At 41.5% G+C, this 19,284-nt stretch overlaps 1 protein-coding gene across 2 annotated transcripts in view; it reads left to right on the top strand.

Moving 5' to 3' along the window:
* The first annotated feature begins 11,088 nt into the window (after nucleotides 1–11,088).
* PRKCZ (protein kinase C zeta) overlaps nucleotides 11,089–19,284 on the top strand; it is a 112,169-nt gene continuing 103,973 nt past the window's right edge. The window contains exons 1-2 of one of the 2 annotated variants that reach the window (XM_063145526.1): nucleotides 11,089–11,374; nucleotides 15,424–15,637. In XM_063145526.1, the coding sequence (XP_063001596.1) occupies nucleotides 15,474–15,637 (164 nt within the window). In that variant the 5' untranslated portion in view covers nucleotides 11,089–11,374; nucleotides 15,424–15,473. The remainder of the gene's footprint in view (nucleotides 11,375–15,423; nucleotides 15,638–19,284) is intronic. The other variant, XM_063145525.1, reaches the window with a different exon arrangement.

Here is a 19,284-nt window from a genome sequence, read left to right as displayed (position 1 = left end):
CATATACCACTTTCATAGTGGAATATCCTGCTTGGTGTAGATGTGTCATAGGCCTCAACAGTTGTCAGTGCACTTCAGTACCACTATAAAGCAGTAGTATAGATCCTGCAGTGCAGTTCAATACTGCTATAAGGCAGTAGTGTGGCTCCAGTCTTTTATATACCGCTTTCATAGTGGAATATCCAGCTTGGTGTAGATGAGCCCTCTGTTTTCACTTGCATTTCCTGTTACTTGGGATTCATACACCAACCACAGCCTACTGAAAAACTTTTAGGAACTTGCAACTTTGTCCTTCACACAACAATGGGTGTGGAGTAGGAAGGAATATTTATTTATTTATTTATTTATTTATTTATTTATTTATTTATTACATTTATATACCGCCCCTTAGCCAAAGCTCTCTGGGCGGTATACAAAACAATGAACATTAAAAATGTATTTATTTTATTACATTTATATGCCGCCCCATAGCCGAAGCTCTCTGGGCGGATGACAGAAGTTAAAAGCAGTGAACATTAAAAACAAGTATACAAAATTTAAAACCATCATAAACATAAAAACAATATCCTTTTACAACAGCCTTCCTCAACCTGGGGCGCTCCAGATGTGTTGGACTGCATCTCCCAGAATGCCCCAGCCAGCTGGCTGGGGCATTCTGGGAGTTGTAGTCCAACACATCTGGAGCGCCCCAGGTTGAGGAAGGCTGTTTTAAAACATCTATTAAAAACAGATATACAAAAATTTAAGAGCTTAAAAACAGCAATATCATTTAAAACAACTATTCTGGGGTCAGTTTTTTTTTTAAAAAAAAAACCTCAGCATATGTTGTTAACTACCTGGGAGAATAGCACTTTCTCTTTGCTTGATTTTAAAAATTGCTGCTCATCTACCTGTTTCACTTAAATCCTGGTTTTCAAGGACTTTTTCCCCCTACAAAAAAACACAAAAAACGCTGTAGATAGTCGAATACATGCCAGAGTGTAATTTATGTGTGCATTTAAAGCACTTGGTAATTCCTCGCCCACACAGAGGATTAAAAAGAATCTTTAAAAAAAGAAAAAGGGGAAGATTGACGGAATACATGTGCGTGTGTAGCTATAGGACTTAGAACACAGTGTTAAGTAACATCACAGGAGCAAATTCCGACTTATGTGATTTTTTTCTCTCTTGCCCAAAAGAAGGGTATCTTGGATTTTGTAATGTCAATTTTTTCTTTAGTCACAAATAACCCTGCTTTGATCCTCTCTGAATGTATCGCTTAAAAGGCCTCGTGCTTACTGTGCTAAACAAAGCGTAGTCTGTGGATAATAGCTGTAAAGATGCCAGGTTTCCCCTTTACCCCACCACTTTCCCATCTGGTGTGGATGCTGTCGGAAGTGGGTACGCAGCATTTTGTAGGCTGTTTGGGTTCTTGCAATGCCGACAGGATTAAGCAAAGACAGTTGGCCAATCAAACACAATCTGTAAGACATCTGGGCCCATCGCTCGCTTCAGATTGGTCTTTCTTTCTGCTGCACGCAAAAAAGTATTTGAATGCTCCTTTGCACTCGGAACCGTATAGTGGGTTGTCTGCATGTGCTTTCAAAGAACCATCATTTCTGCCCACATGCAGCATCCGCCATTATTTGCTCGCCGAAAAGCGCAGAGGTACGTCCTCGCTCCCTTTAATAGCAAACTCAGCTGGTGAGTGCCAACGGGAATGAGCCAGAAGGTGGGCACTGCTGAAGAACAAGGCAGAGATATCAGAATGCTCTGGGGAACCCTAAGGTTTGCACAAGTGAAAAAAATCTTTAGGAAGTTAGACGGAAAGGAAGCAACGCCACCCTCCACCCTCCCCCAAAAACAGCCCAATCAGGACTGAGCATCCTGAATGTCTGTTGAGGGAGGTGGAGAAGGCTAAGTATCTGTTGGAAGGGTGGGGGGTCGAGTGTTCCGAAAGAAGGCATGGCAGGCTGGCTGGCCACTCCACACTGCAACATTTTGTTGCAAATCCCATTTCTTCCTTCTAATACTTAACAAAGGTGATGGGTGGCAATCATTTTGGAAGAGAAATGGGGCCACCCAAAAATAAGGTAGCGGTTTCTACATAGTCAAGAAGCTACTTAGGTCAGAAGGAGGCAAGCTTATTGCCCCAGAGGGCTGCCAGTAGTGCAGGTCAGAGGCCGCACGCTATCAGTGGAGGAGCAGCAGAGACAAGGTAGAAGCTGGGAGTGGGTGTCCAAAAATGCGACCTCCTGACACCATTTTGACTTAGCCAATTTAGGTGGGAATTGAGAGGCTGGTAGTGGCCAGGTGAGGGAGAAGGTTCAACTGCTCTTCATAGACAGGTGAGCAAATGTGGAAATGCTGTTGTGCTAATTCAGTATCTCAACTGTCTGTGATGAAACCTGTGAATCCACATACCTGATCTGAGAATCTGCAGGCGCTGTTCTTCCATGGGAAACTGCGCAGATACATACACAACATTTTGCAGGGTGGACTGTTCAGCATTCTATCATCATCATCATCATCTATAACATTTATATACCGCTCAGTTATCTAACATAGTTTCCAGAGCGGTGAACATAGATATAAATAGAAAAATAAAGATTAAAAAACAAATTAAAATTATTCAATTTAAAAACAAAGGAGCCAGGAAAAACAGAAGCTAGCTGGTTGAGGAAGGCTTCTCGAAACGGAGTTGTTTTCAGGAGGCGCTAGAAGCAGCCTAGTGTTGGTGCCTGCCTGACCTTCAGGGGCAGGCAGTTCCACAGAGAAGGGGCCACCACACTCAAGGCTCTTCTCCTGGTGGATTCCAATTGGGCCATAGGTCCACGTGGAACCACCAAGAGCATGTCCTCCTCCGACCTCAGTGATTGGGCAGGTAACCCGTGATAGTTCTGCTGTGTTGCATCATGCGCTACCAGTGTACAGAATGCGGCTTTTCAAACTTTGGCTTGTGCAAATTGTAGCAGAGATCAAGGCTTTGAGCAATGCCATCCTCAATTAATATCATGCCTACACCAGGCCCCATAAATTCTCTGGGTGGGGCTGCAGAACTGTCTATGGTGTGGTGGGTGAGCACCAAAGGCACTCCTCATCCAGGGCACTATTATTTATCCTAGGACTGGCCCTGCGTACACCTCACAGCATGGCTGGCTGGGGAATCCTGGGAGATGGAGGAATTTTATCTGTCTAAACATGCACAGAATTGTGCCCTAAATCCAGAGTTTAAAATTACCTAGCTGCACCAATGCCTAATGGTAGGGCTGGACCCCCCCCCAAACCATATAGACACACATGCACCCGAACTGTGGGATGGGAGAGAACGTGGTGTTTTCAAAAGATGGCACTGCTGTGATTTGGCTGGCCAAATTTAAACCTCCAGCTAAGTTTCTTCCTGTGACACCTCTTAGTAAATGAGATCATTTCCCCCATTGCTAATGTGTTAAATGTTTCTAGTTCCCCACAGCAGTTGCAGATATTCATAACTCTGGGAATGCATTGATACTTTAACCTCTCTTTGACGAGGAACCAAGGAAAATTAGTTATCTTCTTAACGTGTTAAACATGGGTCTGGTCTATTTTAAGAGGGGCTAAATAATATTGGCATGGCATCCATCAAGCTAGCTTGCGAAGAAATTACCATGGAGATCAGCTGTTTTTCATACATCGTTGCTCTACAGTTCCTATGCAAGATGGGCTCAAATCTCATATCTTGTACAGCAAGTGAGATCTCCGTCTTTGAACTTTCTGTCCATGTTCAGCTGTTGCATTATGCTTAAATCTTTGTTTTTCTGAGTAAAGAAACACACACACATTCTGTAGCATTATGCTTGAATCCTGTTGTTTTCTTAAGTAAAGAAACACACCCACACATTTTAACACACACATTCTGTTTAATCTGCTTTTCCAAAATAGAGAATAAGTCACATATCAGCACATGGTCATAATAACATTAAATGAACACAGAAAACAGAACTGAATAAAATAAAGTGATTTTAAAAAAATGAATGAAATGACTTCAGGAGGAATTAATCACAAATAAAACTAATATTCCTATGAGGTCAAATAAAGGTGTAGCTAATTTATCACATATTAAAGTTTTAAAAAGGAAGTATTTCAAATCAATTCAACAAAAGTTTCAAATGGTATATTCATCAAAATAAAGACATCTATACAAAAGCTTCATAAAGACATGTGAGAAAGTACTATTATTATTAGGTCTCGCATTATATATAGAAATACATTTAAACCTTTGGGAAGTCTTTCACTTTTCTTTGGGGGATATGAAAAGAAATCAGTGATTGGATTTACACCATTTATTTCAATAGAGCTTATGCTCAGGTAAGTAGATATAGGAGCCTCCTCCAACCCTCCAGATGTATTGGATTTCAATTACCATCAACAACCCAGGAGTTTTGTGCTTCCTGCTTTTTGGCGTGATTGTTATGGGCTGCATTATATGGGCAGAGAGGAGTGCTCACATGGTTTGAATTGAATACTTCCTCTCCATTCACTTCAATGAGACAGCACCATCTAGTGGCAGAAGATCCCACTTTTTAAGGATGTTACCACTTTAAAAGTAGTTCTTTTCATGGCGGAATTTCCAGGGGATACTGCGGGAGATGTCCTGGTCATTGACGATGTTATGTAAAAGACCCACAAACTTTCATGAGTGGCCAATCAGGAGAATGCAATAAATTGCTCCTTTAGAGGAGCCCCTACTCTGGACAACCCTGTGTTTGGACTGCCAACAGACCCTTCCTTTGGAACTGACCCTGGCTAAATTCCTGGAGCTCTATCCCTGCCCTACTGTAAGCAGAATGACATCTTTTCCTTGAAATGCAGTTTGCAATTTTGCTCAAATTAGTTAGAAAGCTAAAACCATCCCTACAAAATCTGAAAATGGGACATTTTTATGTCTGATGCACAACAACCAGATGTTTATCTCAAAACGGAGATCATCCTCCCAGCACGACCACACAGAATTCTGTAGGGAGCAGAATGTTATTTTCTTTTAATTGCATCATTTATAGGATGCCTGAAGCAGTTCATAGACAATAAAATACAACCCCTTCCGCAAAACCTACACAATAAATTAATAGAATTACATAATAAATCAAGCACATGGCAACTGTAAAAATCAAACACATAGAAATCACATCTTCCAGCCAAATCTATAACAGAATTAGAGGAGGTGCCAAATAAATATTCAATAATCCGGTCCAATACCAGGCAAATAATCTTCATATTTTCCTGGGTAGTATCATGCTAGAAAACAATTATATTCTTTTAGACGCCAGGTGAAGACCTTTTTATTTTCTCAGGATTTCAACAGTCTATAAATTAATTTTAACTTGGTTTTTTAAATTTGTATTTTAAATTTGTATTTTTGCATTGCTGCTGTTTTTATCTGGTTGAGCTTGTATATTGTATTTTATATTATGGTTTTATGCTTGAATTGTCTTAATTTTGTAAACCGCCCAGAGAGCTTCAGCTATTGGGCGGTATAGAAATGCAATAAATAAATAAAAATAAATAAATAAATAAATAGCCAAACGCAAACCATCAAGAAAAGACAGTGGGAATTGAATAGTGGGAGTTCTGTTACCCCTATTCATACATAAATTTCACTTGGGGTGATTTTTGGAGTGGGGGGATGCCTGATCCTGGTATCATTTATTTATTTATTTATTTAGAATATTTATATACCGCTTCCCATTGAAAAATATCGGAGCAAGATAAAATGAAAATAAAAACAGAATAAAACAGTTAAAACAAAATTTAAAAGAAGCAAAAACAGATTCAAGGCTGCATATTAAGGAAAGGCTTCTTGGAATAAAGATGTTTTCAGGAGGTGCCGAAAGGAGTACAAGGTTGGAGCCTGCCTGACCTCCAGAGGCAGGGAGTTCCACAGGAAGGGGGCCACTACACTGAAGGCTCTTCCCCTGGTGGATCATATACCCTTTGCTTGCAAACAGGAATTACTCTTGATTCCTGGCTGTCAGAGAACAAGCTGATTTTTCATGTTCTTCAAAATGCCTCCCTCCTGTTTTCCCCATATCTTTTTTTGAAGTATTCCTATCTTTCAAGTTTCACTTGGACGTCACAGAGCCTGCGATAGAATAAGTTCTAGGATTTCCCTCCCCTCCACCCATTTCGCCCCCAGTTCTGTTTTCTTTTTAAACACCATACCACAGCAAAATTGGAGAAGCGCAAAGGACCAGATCAAGAGATGGAAACAGAAGAGAAGAATAAAAAGATAAAATAAAAACGGGCTGGCCTATTTAAATAAATGTAGGCCTTTTCATCCCTGTCCAGGGACATTATTGTCACAAAACTGCACCTGGCTCAGGCCTACGTATTGCATCGCAAAGTCAATCAGGGTAATGATCCGAATGGTGTGTGTGTGTGTGTGTGAACAATATAATTATGTGTCTGTGTGTGCTTAGCTGCCCCATTTCTCAAGATTTATCCTTAATGTCTTTGACACCAGGAATGACAAGAATATGTGAACTGCTTTGGGAAGCTTTACCTGAAAAGTAGGCTATAAATAACTTAAAGAAATAAGCTGAGGCATTTTTCCCCTTTTCTGTTATGCGTAGAGAAAGTGGGATGAGTCTCCCTGTGATTTTCAGATTCCCCCAACATCCTGCTTCAGCAAAACTCTCAGGCCGGGATACTAAAAACAAATCACTGAGAATGACCATTGAGATACATTGGCCTGGAAAAGCAGCCAGCTGCCCCGTTCAATTCCGGTTTAAAGATTTGTTGTTTATTCGTTCAGTCGCTTCCGACTCTTCGTGACTTCATGGACCAGCCCACGCCAGAGCTTTCTGTCGGCCGTCGCCACCCCTAGCTCCCCCAAGGTCAAGTCTGTCACCTCCAGAATATCATCCATCCATCTTGCCCCTCTTCCTTTTGCCTTCCACTTTCCCTAGCATCAGCCTCTTCTCCAGGGTATCTTGTCTTCTCATTAAGTGCCCAAAGTACTTCAGTTTTGCCTTTAATACCATTCCCTCAAGTGAGCAGTCTGGCTTTATTTCCTGGAGTATGGACTGGTTTGGTCTTCTTGCAGTCCACGGCACTCTCAGCATTTTCCTCCAACACCACAGTTCAAAAGCATCTATCTTCCTTCGCTCAGCTTTCCTTATGGTCCAGCTCTCGCAGCCATAGGTTACTAAAAGATAAAGAAGCATAAATACTGTTAGCCATCAACCGTTAGTACCTGAACAGGTCTCCTAGTCATGGTAAGAACGTAAAAAGAGCCCTGCTGAATGAGACCAAGGGTCCATCTAGTCCTTCATTCTGTTCTCACAGTGGCTAACCAGCTGCCCATGAGAAATCCATAAGCAGGACATGAGTGCAACAGCACCCTCCATGTTCCCCAGCAATTGTATATACAGTCTTGTACACTATGATGAGATATACTGTATTTTTATTGAATAGTAATAATAGACCATTCTCTGTCATTCATTTAGTATCTCTGAGAGCTGTGAATTCCCCCGCATACACACCTCCTGTGCCTGCCACATTTTTCTTTTTCTTTTACATTTCTTATAGTTTCTGAACTCCTAAAACACAAAGAAATAAATTCTACAATGTGCTGATACGGTGCCCACCACCACCAAACAGATCTTTAAGACTCTCTTGCCCTCTGCTGGAAGAAAGAAATATACTGGGATGAAACATACTACTGTGTTTAGCCTACCCAAAGCAATACGCCTCACCTTTTTATATATATAGTTCATAAAATCATAGAATAGTAGAGTTGGAAGGGGCCCATAAGGCCATCAAGTCCAACCCCCTGCTCAATGCAGGAATCCACCTTAAAGTATCCCTGACAGAGGGCTGTCCAGCTGCCTCTTGAAGTCCTCTAGTGCGGAAGAGCCCACAACCTCCCTGGGTCATTGGTTCCATTGTCATACTGCTCTAACAAGGAATTTATTCCTGATGTCCAGCCAGAATCTGGCTTCCTGTAACTTGAACCCGTTATTCTGTGTCCTGCACTCTATATGCTGCAATAAATCTTAACATTTTAGGGTGCCAAAAGGTTATTTTCTGTGCTTTTAAGACTATCATAGCCAAGTCCCTGGAACTGGACATATTCTTTATTGAGGAACAGCCTGCTCCTTATTTTAAGGATTGTGTAAAAGGGAGTGGCAAAGGAGGTGAGATTCCTCACTAAGACTGCTGATAAATGTTAAGTGATAAAGAAGATAGAACAATGCAGATTGATTTGGAAGACCAAACAAATCAATATACGCTGTTGATTTCTATAATATGTTGTACTTGGGGAGGCATGCATATTTAATTCGGAAACATAAACTGGTACAAAATATTGCAGCCAGGACATCCTGTGGAGATCATATAACACTGGTTTTAAAGTCTCTACGCTGGCTGCCAATTCCTTTCCAGGCAAAGTATAAATTGCTTTCTGGATGTTGATGTGGATGTATTTTGATAAGCCCAGTTTCTGAAGGGTTTCCGTATAGCTTTTTTGTTGTGATGCCTGTGTGACTAATGAAATAATTTTGACCATTTCCTATTCAGACTGAAATGAAAAGAATCAAACTTTGCTATTAGTTTCAATCCAGGTATTTCATGTTGGAGTTTCCTTTACAATTCTTCCATTGGAGAATGCCAGCAGCAGAATACCCCTGGAGACTGAATTTTTACCCTGCTCATTTCTTTTGAACGCTGCCCTTTCTGATGTCAGGTTTGTGTTCATGTAGCCCCATCTGTTGGAGAGGCTGCAGGGTAAAAGGCACGTATTTTCATTTATTAAAATCTTAAAGGAGTTTAAGATTTTAATAATGTATTGGTTTTATGTTTTTAATCAGTTTAATGTATTTTATAGTTTTGTATTCAATGTTGTTCCCTGTCTCAATCCAGAGGGAGAGGCGGGTAAGAAATTATTATTATTATTATTATTATTATTATTATTATTATTATTGTGGACTTATCCACATATACAAGGATTCTGGATGTTAGTACATAAAGAATTGATGGTTATTACTAGAGAAAGAACTGTATATGATCCAGAATTATTTTTATTATCTCCTGGATTTGCTTTCCCCACATCACACACAGTAAAAGATGCTGCAAAACCTTGGAGGGATCCTATAAACAGAAAAGGCACTGTAGTTTGATGGTAGAACACCTGCAGTAAATCTCAGCTTTAATCCCTTCCATCTCAAGCTAGGGATGGGGAAAGACCCCTGCTTCAAACCCTGGACAGCCCCTGCCAGTCAGCATAGGAGGTACTGGTTTGACTTGGGAGTGCTTCCAGATGATGCTTTTATTGAAATTTACAGGGGTTCCAGATGTAACTGTTGTTTCTATGTTTTTGATGGTTTTAAATTTTGTATACTTTTTTTACTGTTTTTAACTTTTGTAAACCGCCCAGAGAGCTTTGGCTATGGGGTGGTATATAAATGTAATAAATAAATAAACCCTCCCGTATTTTCCTATCACTTATGTCTTTTTTCTTTCTACACAAAAAAGGAGGAAAAGATGGAATTATGCACAATGTCTTTTGCTTGGCAGAGCTAGGAGTTGTCTGGAATTTTCTTCTGCTCATTAAGACCATTCATACCTCAATAGTGGAATTCAAGCTTTGTATGCAAAGGTCACAGATTCAATCTCCAGCATCGCCAGATATAGCTAAGAAAGACATGTGTCTGAAATCCTGGAGATCTCCTGCCAGTTAATAGTACACAATATTTTGCTAGATGGATGGATGATTCAACTGTGTCAGCTCCCTAAAGCTTTCCTCAACAGTATTTTTTTTTTCATAAAGAGGCATTGGCTTGTACAGATTATCTAATTCCCTCCCCCCTCTCTAACTTCTGCACAGACCATTTCGGGAAATCTAAGCCACCTGTCCTGAAACACCTGGGAAAACTGCTTCTGTTCTTCAGGTTCTTAAGGCAGACTTCTTTTCTTTTGAGGGATTCCATCCTCTTTATTAGAGACACACTTATTATTTGTCATTTTTAAAGTGCTTAAAACTTGCTGATATAGACAGATTAAAAACCACATATCATAACGTGTCCCAAAAACACATATGGGGAATCCTGGGGCCTTCCAGACGCTGTTGGAACTCTTGCCATTTCTGACCATTGGCTATGCTGGCTGGGGATGATGGGAATTGTAGTCCAACATCTGGAGTTGGACAGGTTTCCCACCCCTAACTTAAAAGGACAGAGCAGCTGTGTCACCCCTCTTTTCCTCCTTTCAAGCTATTTCTGAATGCCAGAAATCAAAATCCGTTCCTTAGAGTACCTCAGTCTAACACACTTAGTTGTCCCCTCATTTTACTCTCACAACAACCCTGAGAGGTAGGTTAGGCCAAGGGTGCCTATTTTGTATACTTTTATTATTATTATTATTATTATTATTATTATTATTTATATAGCACCATCAATGTACATGGTTCTGTACAGAGTAAAACAGTAAATAGCAAGACCCTGCCGCATAGGCTTACATTCTAATAAAATCATAATAAAACAATTTTTAAAAAATGTTTACTGTTTTTAACTTTTGTAAACCGCCCAGAGAGCTTCGGCTATGGGGCGGTATATAAATGTAATAGATAAATAAATAACTGGACCAAAGCCACCTTCACAGGTGAGTGGAGGATTTGAACCTGGCTCTCCCCCGTCCCACACCACAGAAAACTCTTTCCTTGTTGCCTCTTTAAACCACCCGGGCCCTTCTTGTTGCCAGGCAGACTAGCCACTGGTCCCCGCCCCTCCCTTCCCTATTGGCTGCAGGTGTCTCTCCTTCCCTCTCTTTTTTCCCCATTGGCTCCCTAAGCCGCTCCTCCTCCTCTCCCCCGCCACGCCGCTGACGTTCCTTTCCGCCAGGTAACGACCCAGGCCTGCGCGCCATTGGTCCATCTCGGACCCTGTGGGCGGGGCGGGGATGGGCTCCAGGTAAGGCCTCCCGGCGGCGGTTTACAATAGGCCGGCAGGTACGGGAGGAGGGGCCCTCCGCCGGGAAGCGATCTCATTGGCTGCCGGAGTGTGGGGGTAGGTGGGGAGAGAGAAATAAATCCCTCGCTGGTTGGCGTCCGCCATGTTGGGAGGAGGAGTGTCGGCGGGTCGTGTAGTTCGCCTCAGGAAGGGGCGGGCGAAGGACTCTGACACCCCCCCGCCCCGCTCGCCTCCCTTTCCCTTCGCTTCGGAAGTTGGAGTAAACTTCCGCGGGGTGGGGAAAGAGGAGGGCGAGAGGCGTCAGACCTGAGGGAGGAAAGAGTTGGAAGCGGAGGAAGAGTTCGAGTCGGGGTCGAGCCTCCCCTTAAAAGTTTGGGGGGGGGGAAGGAAAAGAACCTGGAGAAGAGGCTCCCTAAAGTGGGCTGGACACAGAGTGGTGGGGGGACAAAAAGGTGAGCCCCTTCTGAGGAGGCGAGTTGTGGGGGGTAGTTTAGAGATAGGGGAGTTTTTTGGATTGGGAGGGGAGGGGGTTTTTGTGTCAGAAGAAGGGACCCCCCCCCCACGAAACACTCCCTCTCTGTCTCTCTCTCACACACACACACACACAGTCGAGAGGAGCAAAGAGTGTGTGTGAGAGAGAGTGAGAGTGTCAATTATTATTGCCATTTATCCTTGCATAGTGTTAATTTGTATGGCTTTTGAATTTCTTATCATTATAGTGTTTTCTATGTGCAGGGAACTTTGCAAAGAAGGGGAGGACAGGTCCCTGCCCTGAGGGGCTTGCAATCTAAGAATAGTATACAGGGTAATCTTTGCAACTAAGATTGTAGTGCCTGAATTTGCTTTCCTTTTCCCCCTCCTCCTCCTCCTCCCTCCCAATCCCCTTTCCTTTTGTGTCATGTCTTTTAGATTGTAAGCCTGTGGGCAGGGACTGTCAAGAAATACTTTTGTAAGCCGCCGTGATAGCCTTTTTTGGCTGAATGGCGGCATAAAAATCCTTAAATAAATAAATAAATAAATCTTTTGCTGGGGGTGAAAAGAAGAAGTTGAGTGGGGTTTTGTGGCAGAGGAAGGATCCCCCGATTTTGTGTCAGAAGAAGGGACACCCCCCCCACGAAACATTCTCTCTCTCTCTCTCTCTCTCTCTCTCTCTCTCACACACACACACACACACACACACACACTCAGTCGAGAAGAGCAAAGATTGTGTGTGTGAGAGAGTGAGAGTGTCAATTATTGTCATTTATCCTTGCATATTGTTAATTTGTATGGCTTTTGAATTTGTTATCATTATAGTGTTTTCTGTGTGCAGGGAACTTTGCAAAGAAGGGGAGGACAGGTCCCTGCCCTGAGGGGCTTGCAATCTAAGAATAGTATACAGGGTAATCTTTGCAACTAAGATTGTAGTGCCTTAATTTGCTTTCCTTTCCCCCCCCCCCCTCCTCCTCCTCCTCCCTCCCAATCCCCTTTCCTTTTGTGTCATGTCTTTTAGATTGTAAGCCTGTGGGCAGGGACTGTCAAATACTTTTGTAAGCTGCCGTGAGAGCCTTTTTTGGCTGAATGGCGGCATAAAAATCCTTAAATAAATAAATAAAAAAATCTTTTGCTGGGGGTGAAAAGAAGAAGTTGAGTGGGGTTTTGTGGCAGAGGAAGGATCCCCCGATTTTGTGTCAGAAGAAGGGACACCCCCCCCCACGAAACATTCTCTCTCTCTCTCTCTCTCACACACACACACACACACACACAGTCGAGAAGAGCAAAGATTGTGTGTGTGAGAGAGTGAGAGTGTCAATTATTATTGCCATTTATCCTTGCATATTGTTAATTTGTATGGCTTTTGAATTTGTTATCATTATAGTGTTTTCTGTGTGCAGGGAACTTTGCAAAGAAGGGGAGGACAGGTCCCTGCCCTGAGGGGCTTGCAATCTAAGAATAGTATACAGGGTAATCTTTGCAACTAAGATTGTAGTGCCTGAATTTGCTTTCCTTTCCCCCCCCCTCCTCCTCCTCCTCCCTCCCAATCCCCTTTCCTTTTGTGTCATGTCTTTTAGATTGTAAGCCTGTGGGCAGGGACTGTCAAATACTTTTGTAAGCCGCCGTGAGAGCCTTTTTTGGCTGAATGGCGGCATAAAAATCCTTAAATAAATAAATAAAAAATAATCTTTTGCTGGGGGTGAAAAGAAGAAGTTGAGTGGGGTTTTGTGGCAGAGGAAGGATCCCCCGATTTTGTGTCAGAAGAAGCCCCCCACCACACACACTGAGAGAGTTTACGGTGGTGGGTAGCCAAGGGGCAGGACTAAAAGAGAGCGAGATGGATTGCAGCTATTATTCTTATTTCAATTTCCATGGAATTTACTAAGAATGGGATGAGAGATCCTTGCCCCAGCGGGCACTAAATCTAGAAGTAGACACGGGAGGTGGGGGGAAGGCAGAATTGGGAAAATATTTGTGTCCGGTTAGTCACCTCATTACTTGGGAGTAGGTCTAAGGTAGTGAGGAACAGGAGAGTGAGAGTTGAGGTGAGTTGCTAGTACTATAATATTTATATAGTGTTATCCATCTACAAAGCATAAGAGAATTCCCTGCCCCATGGGGATTGCAATTTAAGAAAGAGGAAATGGACGTAGGATAAATGGGAAGAATGTGCAATTGTTTCAGTTACTTGATCCTAATGGGTCTGAGAAGGTAGTGAGAAGTAAGTTGATGGGTGTGTATCTCTCTGGGGATGTTGGTCAAGAGTTGGGTATTTAGGGAGCAGTTTGATTTCATGTTGGGGTAATGTGAAGAGAACACGGGTGTGTTGACTAATGAATATTTTTGTGTCAGTTGGGAGAATGAGCTATTGGGCACTTGACAGTAACACTTGACAGAAAATTGGAAGGGGTCTTAGGCAGCAAACTTACCTAAGAGTAACATCTACTAAACACAGTGGCACTTACTTCTAAGTAAACATGTATAAAACTGTGTTGTGAGTTTGGAGAGTTCCAGGAAAAGGACAGCATATTTTTGATGGGGCGGGCAGTGGAATTCCCTGAAAAACTGGTCCTCTCAGCTATCTTATAAAGGGAGAAGGAGTTAAGGAAAGTTGAGAAAAAGCTCAAGGGTGACGGGTCAGAGGTTTGGAAATATTTGTCCTGGAAAAAACTCTGAGAGAATCTACCTCATTGTTTGGGTGTCATATCTGCAGGAGCAGCAGGTCAGTGTGAGGTCTGACAGCTGAGGATGGGGCTTAACGTCCCCTATGGAATGAGAGGTTCTATGACTTTAGTGGTCTTTTAGCAGAAAACTTTTACTGCTGCACTTGGTTGACAGCTCCACATTGAAGGCATGTCTTGTCCGTCTGAGACGTTTCTTAAAACAGTCTAGTGCTTTATAGCTGTGATTATGATGTGGTAGAAAGAAACTAAAGATTTCTACACGTCACCCTAAATGTACTTTTATCTCAGGTAGAGTGGGGACAGAATTGTACCTATGAAGTTCTGCTTCCTGAATGGAGTGTATGTCTGCCCAGAGTACTTGCTAACATCACAGCGGAGATGACTTGCAACATATTCTTTTATCTGAAGGGTGAATTCCCACCCTCTGTCCAAATACTTTAACATGTATATCATGCTGTTTATCAGGGCTCATAAATGGAATGAAGAACGCTTTCAAAGCTGCAGTTGTGATCAAATTGTGTGTAGTAAGAGAACATTAATACACTGTCAGCTGATTCACAGGGTGAAGTCTTATCTTACATACATAACTGCTAGAGGGAAAGCTAAGAAGGGGCATTGTACAGTCTGATGGCTCATTGGCCATTCTATTGCACTTTGACTTTATAGAAAATGATCGATGTAGGGGAAAAACACAGTGAGCTGTCTTGTCACTTCTCACTCTTAACAAGAAGGCTGGACTCACCCCTTGCTTTTTGCACACATTAGTCTACTTTATGTAGTTTGGATATATTATTTCTAATTTCCCTTTTCATAACAAAGGAAAGCAAATGGTTTTGTGATAGCATGTTGAACGTTGTTTGCAGACCTGGAAGAGAAGAAAGATAAAGCACAAGTTATTTTTCCACTCTGCCCACATTTTGTAAGAAGTTTAACAATACTTGTGCTTGGAAGTGAAGGTGTCAAATCAGGTCAGCAAATTTGTTAAGATTCGGTTTTACAAGCAGTGGTGGCTAATATTACTGGCCAAAACCTTACCTGGTTTTCTTTCTGATACAACTTTTATCCTAGAATATAGTTTAAATTGATTTTGGCCTGTTTTAAATGAGTTGCCCGACATTTCAGAATATTGATTTTTTATATGCACTAGGTGATTGTAAGCAGCTTTCATGAAACTTTAGCCTTTTTTAACTGAAAAAAACCCATGAACATTAATTGTCCCATTGATTAGTTTGACTTTTTGTGTGAATGTTTATTGTTTGCACTAGTTTAGCGCAGTATCTGTTCTGTTTTCCAATTATTTGTTTGCTTTGCTCGTTTATACCTTTTTTCCCCTTTGTATGCAGACTGATGAAGTATTACTTTGGAAGAATCAGTATGGAAACTTCACCTGCTCATGTATTACAACTCTCCATCTCTCTTAAATGATTTGGAAGACAAGTCTATAAACCCAAAACATATCATCCACTTTGATTACTGTGTCAGTACCATGCCTAGTAGAATGGGATCAAAAATGAATATGAAGAGAGACTTCATTAGAGTAAAAACTCATTATAATGGGTAAGTGATATTAAGGTGTTTTTTGTTTTATTTATGTTTGTTTTTTGCATTGCATTCTGCTTGCTGTCTGTTCATTTCTTTCAGATCTTGTGTTTTGACCACACTACATCTTTGTACTGATAACTAATCGGATGTTCTTTTGTTTACATATGCTTTTATCAATTCCCCAAATCTGTGGTTTTGGCATTGTGATATTTGGGAGGAAATACTGGTGCTGTTTGCATGGTGGTTTGGGGCAAAATATGTGTGTCTTGCAGTCTTGAATGAAGCCAGTTGGAAAGAAATCAGGGAGGGGTACAAGCCATATAGAATTTAGAGAGGTCAAGGTGGAGGAGGATTGGAAAGTACTTCAAATTCTTAATGGAATAACAAATCACAGTTGATTCTTGTGGAGCTGTGTTTTTATTGTCAATTTACGGCTCTTACTGGAAGCTACTTGTTTGGATGTGGCAACCTACTGGAAAACAAGTGATGGACTATCAGAAAGAAGATAGAATTAGAGTTGTCTGTTATGGGGAAATCTGGCTCTTTGGGGGCCTGCCGGATCCCCATGGTTTCCACCGACCCCTGCTCACACTTGCAAGCCAAGCCATGGGTCAGTTCCCAAAACTCAGGAACTTTATCAGGGGGTGAGGGTTTGCATATGTTATGACTTGCGCAATGTCAGAGCTATAAATATTTGCTCAAACCGCAATTTCTGCAAAATTGCAGCCACAAATTGTGCTATTTATAGCCGTGATTTTGTGCAAATTGCGATTTCCTCCAGTTTTTTAAAAATAAAAAAATTGAGCTGCCCCAACTCATTGCACACCGGGTTCAAGCCAACTCGCAGTTCAGAGAGTCAATGTCCGTGTGTGTGTGTGTTTGTGAGAGCGCGAGAGAGACAGCTAGTGAAAACTCCCTAGATAGAATATGGTCAATGGCACTCTTGAAGAAATTGACACATAAACTGTCAACAGGACTTGGAAGCAGGGAATGGTGTGGCTCCTATTCATAACATATATCAGTGAGAAAACAAGCATGTAGTCCACCAGACATGCTCCATCAATTTTGGAGAGACATCCTGTAACTGGTTTTCGGTGGCACAATTTCTGTATCCTGAAATTAACATGTTGTCTATTAAGCTGTACAAAAACAGCAAGGTTCCTAATGAACAAATGCAGAACAAACACTCCAGGTGCAGAGTACAAAACAACATTGCACTTGACCTGTGCAGTATTGTTTGGTTCTTTGCACCTGGAGTGTTTGTTCTGAACTTCTACATTAAGCTGGGTTTTTACAAACGTAGAATAATAAAAAAAGATGGAAGAGTTAAGTTAATTCATTCCTTGACATTTTTACTAGATTATTCTAAAGCAGGGGTGCAGAAGCTCAAGTCTCCCAATCTGGTTCTTCAGATGGCCATGCTCCGTTTCCTCCGACAGTTGATGATTTGATGATTTCCTTCCTCTTGTGCCTTAGAATTCTTCTTCTAAGGCTTAAAGCATCTCTACTTTAAAGGAAATCACATAGTTTACCTGGGGCTGTTGTGCTTCCTGGTTCTTTAGTGCGACTGATCTGGACTGCATTACACGAGAGGAGAGGGGTGACAAAGCAGAAGATCCTGCTATTTCTCAGGGCTCCTTTAAATGGCAGACGTGTTTGAATTGAGGAAGTACCTCCTTCCCTCCCTGGCATGTGTCAAAGGAACAGGGAGGGTGAGGAGTCTTGTTTTTGTCTGCTTTAAATCTGCAACCCTCGGCACACTTACTTGGGATTAAGCCCCATTGAACACAATGGGACTTACTTCTGAGTAGACTACTAGCACAAACTAACAGAAAGAAGAAAAATAATTTAAAAAATCATATTGGACTTAAACCTAGCACAACTATAATGTAGTGTAATGAAGGATCTTGTTCTTGTGGTCGTAATAGAACCCTCTGTCCCTGTGGCACACTTAATTTGGAGTAAGGCCCCTTGAACTTAAAGGGGTGTTCTTGGTGGGGTGGGGTAATCAGATCTGCCTCCTTTTGTTGCAGGGAGGCATTTTACCCTCTTCTCCCTCCAATAGCAGGGAAAATCCTTCCTCAGCAAGTTCATAGTGCAATGCCAGCCTTTCACACTGCCAATTCCACAACATTAAAGGTTTAAAGGGTTTATTCCAGTTTATCTCTGATTTTTAAAAAAAACAGTATCGGGGGACAGACGGACCACGGGAGATGTCCTGTTTGTTGACAACCTCATGAAATTGACCCACAAACTTCTGTGAATGGCCAGTCATGAGCATGGTATAAATAGCTTGTTTAGAGAAGCCATTAGTTACTAGCACTAAGAGCTTTAAATTCAAGTATGCTGGGTTTATTTGTATGTCGGCCTCGCCCCTTTGGTCCCACCCACCACTGGAATGCACTCCTCCTTGAGAGCTTCTTGGGCTGTTAAAGGTTCAGCACCTTGTACTTGAGCAATACATACAGCTGGGTAGGTAGAACAGCCAGTGCAATAGGACTGGATATCTGCGAGATTTTCTGAGAGATTTGTGCTGCAAGATCTGTCTCTGAATCCGATGTAATGGTGCAGCAGAATAACGCCATGTTGCACTCTGCACTCAGATGGCTATTCATACACCTCATTCTATGCGCTTACGATTATGGCATGGCAAATCTTATGCAAATCTTAACATTAAAAGAATGTGGGAGCCTCTCATTCACATAATTTCTGCCATGTGAACGTTCTTAATATGGGATAGAAATGACAGAGCAGTTTTAAAACAGAATATACATTCTTGTTAGTGCACTATTTCTACCTGCATTAATGGCAAAAACTATTTAAGGTTGGAATCCTTTGCACCTGTCATTAGTTTGAGTCTATGTTCCATTAAACTCCATGGAATTACTTCTGAGTAAATTAAAGTTGTGCAGTAAGACTCTCATATGAAAGTTCCCTTAAGAACACCCTGTTGTTTGTCCTAAACTTAGGGTTGACTGAATTGTCAGTCCGGTTAGGTAATGACATACATTTTTGATGGTTGATGGTAGTTGACAAACTTCGTCCCTACAACATTATTAAAATCTTCATGGCATACTTTAATTATAATTTCAAATAACTCCAAATGTCAGTGTGAGAAATTACTTAGTTTTCCTTGTTTAAAATAACGATTCCATTCTTAACTCTGGGCAACGTTTTCTTAGATCAATCTGCTGTAAAATGGGTTCAGTGTAAAACCTCACATAACAAGAGTGTATGCATTGTCTACCATTGTCCTCAGTGGGAAAGGGGGTAAAGCTGATGTCTTCATTGTAGGTTTCCCTAATTACTCAGTTTGGCTTTATTGATCATACATGAAGAGTTGCTTAAATAGCAGTTTAACAAATCGTGGGATGAAATGTAACATGACAGAATGCCTGTGTATACAATGGATTCCTGTTTCTGTATGATCAAACATGTCAAACTGCAAGACGATATGGATATCAAACAACAAAATTAGTGTCAAGAACTATTCAGGAAGGTGCTAAATAATTTAAGTTGTCTATTTATGATAAAGTACACCCTTGATATCTGATTAAACGAATCGCCAGTAATGTAAGTGTGAGAGAACCATACCATTCATGATTGTTAATGTGTCTCCATGGGAGCTTGGGAAGGTGGATATTTGTATATCTTGGGTGTGA

The sequence above is a fragment of the Elgaria multicarinata genome, chromosome 20, assembly GCF_023053635.1.
Source record: "Elgaria multicarinata webbii isolate HBS135686 ecotype San Diego chromosome 20, rElgMul1.1.pri, whole genome shotgun sequence".
Taxonomy (NCBI): domain Eukaryota; kingdom Metazoa; phylum Chordata; class Lepidosauria; order Squamata; family Anguidae; genus Elgaria; species Elgaria multicarinata.
The sequence above is the reverse complement of the archived record's forward strand: the minus strand, read 5'-3'. Positions and strand labels throughout refer to the sequence as shown.